Source organism: Dermacentor variabilis, chromosome 10 (genome assembly GCF_050947875.1).
Source record: "Dermacentor variabilis isolate Ectoservices chromosome 10, ASM5094787v1, whole genome shotgun sequence".
NCBI classification, from domain to species: Eukaryota; Metazoa; Arthropoda; class Arachnida; order Ixodida; family Ixodidae; genus Dermacentor; species Dermacentor variabilis.
Window position 1 is genome coordinate 33,895,561 of NC_134577.1, and position 6,867 is coordinate 33,902,427.

The 6,867-nt window shown below is 49.7% G+C and overlaps 1 protein-coding gene across 1 annotated transcript; it reads left to right on the forward strand.

Annotated features, from left to right (window-relative positions):
* Nucleotides 1-419: 419 nt before the first annotated feature.
* On the forward strand, nt 420-5,928 carry LOC142559478 (uncharacterized). Its single transcript, XM_075671074.1, has 3 exons — nt 420-554; nt 4,272-4,650; nt 5,491-5,928. The coding sequence occupies exons 1-3, from the start codon at nt 503-505 to the stop codon at nt 5,654-5,656; spliced, it is 597 nt and encodes a 198-aa protein (XP_075527189.1). The 5' UTR covers nt 420-502; the 3' UTR covers nt 5,657-5,928.
* Nucleotides 5,929-6,867: the final 939 nt, after the last annotated feature.

Sequence of the window (6,867 nt, forward strand, 5' to 3'; positions counted from 1 at the left end):
TGAGTGAGTGAGTGAGTGAGTGAGTGAGTGAGTGAGTGAACTCTTTATTGAATATAAATAAAGTAAGGCACGATGGTTGGGGCCCCTGTTGCAGCGCCCCACTGGCACGAGCGGCTCGCTGGGCTCGGTCCAGAAGAGCCAACTGGCTCTCCCGGTCCTCGTCCGCAAGCCATGCCTCCCACTGCCTGTTCCTCATTTGTGGATGTTGGTGTAATATGGGGCTGTCTGTGTGCGGAGGCCTCCTGGGGCACTAACATACTTCAAACCAGCGGCTTCTTGGCCGATCCCCCGTAGTGGGTATATGAGCCAGTACATGGGATACAAGACAAGAGCTTCCTTTCGAGACTCGTCATCATCATCACCGCGCACGCACGTTCACAATTGCACGCCCCGTTTCCACGCGCCAGCGGTCAAGGCACGCTCGATTAGAACGCGTGCGGCGGCGAGAAGCAGCCGAGTTCCCACGACGATCGAACTCTTCTGTTGTTTCGGCTCACGAAGCATGGAATTCCGACCGGGCTGGACCCTGCGTTCCCCCATTTGTCGGTTACTAGGTAAGACGCCCCGGCTACGATCCTAAACTTTTAACCCCCGTGTTAAGAAATGCACCTAAATTTGGAGCCCATGCTTGCTTGATCTACACGACGCCTGTCGTGAACGCGCCGCAGGATAGCGATGAGAGTCTTGGGCGCGTTCGCACCAGCCGTCATTTATATAGGTCAAGTCAAGCGAGGGCTTCGAGTTTAGATGAGTGCCTGAATACGGGGGTTTGACAGTCCGAAGGTTTGGCTGTGCATCGCTCACATTTCACGTGCGCAGACATCGCAGACATGTCGTTTCCGAATAGAATTACTCGAGGTCAACGGCTGTGCTTCGATGGCTCGGCTACCATGGGGAAGATGATGGCTAGCACTCGAATTTGTCACATCTTACTGTTCTCGCGGCTTTAGGCGTTCTTACAGCTTTTTTTTTAGTTTTAAATTCTGAAGCAGACCTGTATTTGTAAAGTTTAAAGCAACAAGGCTGTGCGCTGATGCAGGATAGCTGCGAATTGCTGCACCACCAGCCGGCCCAGCCAGCTATATAGCCAAGTTCAGCGCACCCACTGCAGCCACAGTACAATATCTTGTTTGCAAATGTCAAATGGCAATGCCGCAAAATCGCTTGAAGCCAAAAGAACGATGCTGAGGCAAGTCCAGGCACCAACGACCACTCCCATGGTGGCGGAACCACCGTCTTTGCAGGTCCCATAGACATTTAACTACAAGTACCTTATAGACAGTAGCGTAGGCGTTCCCACTAGCGGTGTTCTTGTAGGAAACTCTGAATGTACACGCCTGCACTGGCTTCACATTTATTTTTCCTGAGCGCCTCTCCCACTTAGGCTAGTGATGCGCAATACGCTTGGATGCAGAACGACAAACAAGCCGAGCGGAAGCAACATCCCGAATGCGTTCCTCTAAAGCCATACAATACCTATAGTAAAGTTGCTAGAAAGTCTTCGGACGTTGCGATTGCTCAGCGAGGCCGTCGTAGCACTGATGGCGAGAACAACCACTTGTCTCATTTTCGTGCGTGTCTTTAGACGTTTCTGTGTTTCGACATTTCTATTACTGCGTTTTATCTGCCTTTCCACACCAAAAATTTTCAAGCAACCCTATTTCTTTCTGAACGCAGAAGACAATGAGTCTGAGCACACGCTTACTCAGTACAAATGGTCGTACTTATATCGCGAAGCATCGTTAAAGACGGTTCGTAAGGTCGTCAAACCGTTTGAACCACCCAAAAATGTGAGAAGGGAAATGCATGCTCTAACCATCCTTCCCGTGCTGCATGAAACGCCTCGATTTACTAGCGCGGGAGTTCGTTCAAGTAAATTTTGGAAGAAGTGCTATGGGATCAAATTAAGGAGCGCGGCAATAAACTGGGAGGGGGCATTACGTCACGCAGCCACCATTGGCAAGCAAACTATCCGTGAAGCTCATTGCTTTCGATTCATCGTCATAATAATAATAATAATCATCAGCCTGGATACACCCACTGCAGGGCAAATGCCCCTCCCATACTTCTCCAACTACCCCGGTCATGTACTAATTGTGGCCATGTTGTCCCTGCAAACTTCGTAATCTCATCCGCCCACCTAACTTTCTGCCGCCCCCTGCTAAGCTTCCCTCCTCTTGGAATCAGTCCGCAACCATTAATGACCATCGGTTATCTTCTCTTCTCATTACATGTCCTGCCCATCCCCCCCCCCCATTTGTTTTTCTTGATTTCAACTAAGATGTCATTACCTCGCGTTTCTTCCCTCACCCAAACTGCTCTTTTCTTATTCCTTAACGTTACAGCCACCATTCTTCTTTCCATAGCTCGTTGCGCCGTCCTCAATTTAAGTAGAGCCCTTTTCGTAAGCCTCCAGGTTTCCGCCCCGTACGTGAGTACTGGTAAGACACAGCTGTTATACACTTTTCTTTTGAGGGATAATGGCAACCTGCTGTTCGTGATCCTTTCGATTATTGTCTCGTAATATCGGCACAACACGTTACCTCTGAGGCTCGGTGCATTGGCCGAGAATGTTTGGTTTCCGGTAGTTTGTAATCGATACGAACTTGTACGGCTGCCCTGCCGTAGGCTATGCCTGCCACTAAAACCTACCGCGCGCTTTAACGGGACCATCCCGTGTTTGGCCGAGTCGTTCGGCCTCAATCGTATTCTGCAATGCCTCCTTCCACTACTCCATATGGCAAGTTGTTTGCAGTACTGCCGAAGGTACGAAGCGTATACAGGCAATATCGCTGCGCATGGGAATATAGTTCCGGGCTTAACTTGGTACATGATACATGACAGCAGCACGTGACACGTTGGGACTATTGCGCATGCACGTCGTATACTGCGAATTACTGTGAGCAAACGACACGGTGCAGATGAACATATTTCGAGGAGCATTCGGCATTCCTACAGAAGTAGGAGCCCCGAAGCTTCCACAATTCTGGGAAGGACTTCTGAGATTGAGTATAGTCATTTCCTTCTCCGAAGGCCTCAATCGACGTGGCAGCGGGGAGAGAGAGAGAGAGAGAGAGAGAGAGAGAGAGAGAGAGAGAGAGAGAGAGAGGGAGAGAGCAGCTATCACTGTTGCACTGCCTGTATGAGTGTTCTGCGCACGCTCGGGTCGACTACCGTGTATTTTGTGACCTGCTATGAAAATTTCGCCATCGTGCAGATAGCGGGGGCTTATTCCTCTACAAAGCCACCTCTAAACAGGCACGCTATTACGGAACTTAATTACGCCATATTGTCAGATTCGGCCCACGTTGACGTTTTCAGCCATGGCTACAGGCCGTTGAAGCCCTGTGTGCGAATCAGATCCGACAAGATAACGAATTTTACGATATATTGCATGTTTATAGTTAATTTATGTTCATAATTGTTGTTACTTGTTAAGCTTTTAGGTGATAAATATGTTACTTTTCGAGCGTTCTGTGCACGTACGTTTTCTGTGACATCACATACACGCACATTGACATTTCGCGTTCATACTTTCTGCTGTTCTGAATGATGTCCTCCCCCCCCCCCTTATATTATGCCCCTCAAGGAGCCATTAAGGGTCTAATAAATGATGACGATGATTTTAATGATGATGACAAATGTGTCGAGAATAGCAAGCCATGGGCTCCTATGATGAACGTTGTCAAAATTCGCCAGCTCGTCTGCTGTGATGCATTCTTGTTTGACAGGACTGCTACAGCTTCTCTGATTGGCTCAACAAGCCACGATAATGGTGTATAACGTTAACGTATTAGTGATTCCAGGGCTGCTATTCATGAGTGTGTCAAGATCCGCCTTGTCGTCAAATTCCGTTATCTTGTCGCTGCCTATCGGTTCACAATGCTGCTGACTACCGCTATGATTAGATCAAAATACCAAGATGGCGGTACCGAAGGCTCCAAGACTACCAATCCCTGGGCTGTCACTCTGAAAAGTGTCAAAATGTGCCACCTCGCTGAATTCCACCGCCATTCTGTCGTTCGCAGTCGGAGAGGGCGCAGCCTCCCTTTGAGCCAATCAGAGCCTCCAAGATCGCAAAAAGACACCTTCCCTAAGCCTTAAGAATTTCGTTTTAGGCCTAAAAATCTCGCTCTTAAGCTTGCACAGGCTTCCTTGGTAGGCTTCGTTGCTTATATACTCTCGAAGGGATGACGATGCCTGTTTTTTTTTTCACGATATTGTCATACAAGGTGGAAACTCTGCGTCATCGCTCTGTCTCTTTGTTCTAGGGCACCGCACGGCCGAACGTCTGACGTCACCTCGCTCGCTTTTTGTCGGCTCCCGTCTCCCGTCCGTCGGCCTCACCGTCACCCAGCTGTACGACGAGTACTGCGAGAAGCCCCCGCGCGACTGGTGGAGTCTCGAGTCGCGCGTCGTCATCGTAGACAACGCGACCGCCCGCGACGAAGTCGGCACCTGGGTCGCACTCCTGGTATGGTCCCCGGTACACGGGAGCTGGCCGAAGCAGTCGGTAGCGGTGCCAACGGAAATGGTACCCGTGGAAGTCTGCAAGGTGCGCTGCCTTCCGACTCGGGACGGGTTCCTGCTGATCTCCGCCGGTGCGGTCGTGTTTCACGACTGGCACCTGGACGTCGACGACTTTCCCAGGTACGAACGCCAACGTCCGTGCAACATTCAACGCAGCAACCGAAATGTTAACCCTTGCTGGCCTGATTTGTGAATATTTCCTCATTGCATGCAATCGTAATACATGTGTTGTTACTATAGATGCACACGTATTAAATAGAAGTGCACCACGAAGCAATGGCTATATCGAACTCTGTAGGGCGATGCATCCTCGTCAAGTTGCAGTTGGCAGCTTTTTCACCTTTCTGCCCCCCAACATTTCTCATGGAGAAATAAGTACCTCTCATTGTTTGGTTGCTTTTATTGAAGCCTTGCGTCTATAACCTTTTCTATACACTTTTCTCGATGTATAGCCGAGTTTTACGTATAAGGTGGCCTGAAAAATATTTTTTTCGGGGCGAAATATGAAAATCGCAAGTTTATACTACAGAGTCATGCTTGCGCCCACTAGTACAGATCTTTAGGAACCAAAGTTCGCATGTGTGTTTTTCACGTCACAGTTGGCTATGCGTCGCTATGTAATTGTGTTCTCTCATGTAGCGATGTGTATAGTGAAACATCTTGTCTGCAAGACTGCAATCTTTTCAGAGCGTTTCGGGACTTCTGATTTGTACGTTCACTTGTTTACAGAACTTTGTGTCTCTGAGTCTCGTTTTGCTCTCTTTCTGTTTTACTCTCTTTTTACTCTCTTCTGTTGTTTCCTTTTTACAGTCATCGACGTACTTCCTCCTTTTAGTTTTGTTCGATCGGCGAAGATGAGTGGCCGGCGCCACCAAAGGCGCCAGCCTCACCTTTAAATTGATATCAGTGAACAAAAAATATGTCAGGTTTTTCAATATGTTTCAAATTTCGCATCATCAGGTGTACGAAGACATCCTCCTGCGGTGTTCCGGCAACGGATCCAATTCCACTCAGTGGAACTAGACGTCGCGCTCCGCACCTGGCCCACAATATACGTCACACGTGCGGAAGAGGACGTCACGGAGTGTTCCACTGTGCACAAATGATACTCGACGGACAATATTGACGGACTTGTGGTTGATGGGCATCCAGCGGCTCGGGTTGCGCAATGGAGGGTGCGGCGCTCTGCCCTGCCTCGCGACTGGCTCCAAAGGAAGCCCCGTCCATTGTGAACTGTCGAGAAACGCTGGCCGCGAGCTGCGTACATGTTCTTGCCATGAGTGTTTGCGACTGACTGCTAGGAGTTGTAACGCTGATTGTGATTGTTGCCACGTGTTTATGCGTAACTCGAAGCTAGGTGCTTTGCGCCTCCTTTCAAATAAAGCGTCTCCGTATTGATTCAAGCACGTTACTACCTTGGGAAGGATCCCAAGATAACACGCGTACTCTAGGTTAGGCCTGGATATGACGCAGTATCTTAGTAGTTGGTCAGAGCGGAACGCTAATCGGATATCATGGTGAAAGGAGCCAAGACCCTGGTTAGCTTTACTACGTTGCCTTTGTGCGTGGTCGAAGATAGACCAAAGGGTGGTTTCATTCCCGAGCACTTGTAAGTGCTAACGGAGATCACAGAGCAAGGGATTTATTTATTTAGTTTATTTATTTATTTTCAAAGCTGCTGCTCTCGTTCGAGAGCGTGGCAGTTGGGCAGTACAATAATTCACCTGTACAGTGCAAGGAAATCAAAGTATAGGTGAGTGAGTGAGTGAAACAACTTTATTTGGTCCACTATAGCGTAAGCAAACTCCACGTCACCTGGCTAGGCCCACTCGGGGACCATCAGGTGAAACCTGACGGCCCTCTCGCGAGCCCTCTGGACTGCCAGGATTTGAGAGGTCTGATCCTGGGCCCTAATTAGTTTCATTTCCTCTTGAGTGAAAGGGGGACCGGCAGAGGCGCAGCCCCACAAGACATGTTCGAAGTCCGCATACTCACCGCACAGAGGGCAGTCCGGGCTTGGGAACCGTTCGGGGTACATTGTGTGCAGCGCCGCGGGGCTCGGGTAAGTGCTTGTTTGCAGAAGTCTTAGAGTGACTGCCTGGGCCCTGCACAGCGAGGAGTGCGACAAAGGTAGGAGTCTTCTTGACAGATAATTATATTTGCAGATTTCATTGTACGAGCAGAGAGGCTCGGGTCGCCCAGGAGAGGACGCGTTGCCCAGCGCACGGTCAGTCAAACCTCGTGCAGCCGAGTGCGCCTCCTCGTTGGGGTTGATCGAGGCACCCTCAGTGGTTCCAAGGTGCGCAGGGAACCAGGCCAAAGAGTGATGTTTCACGC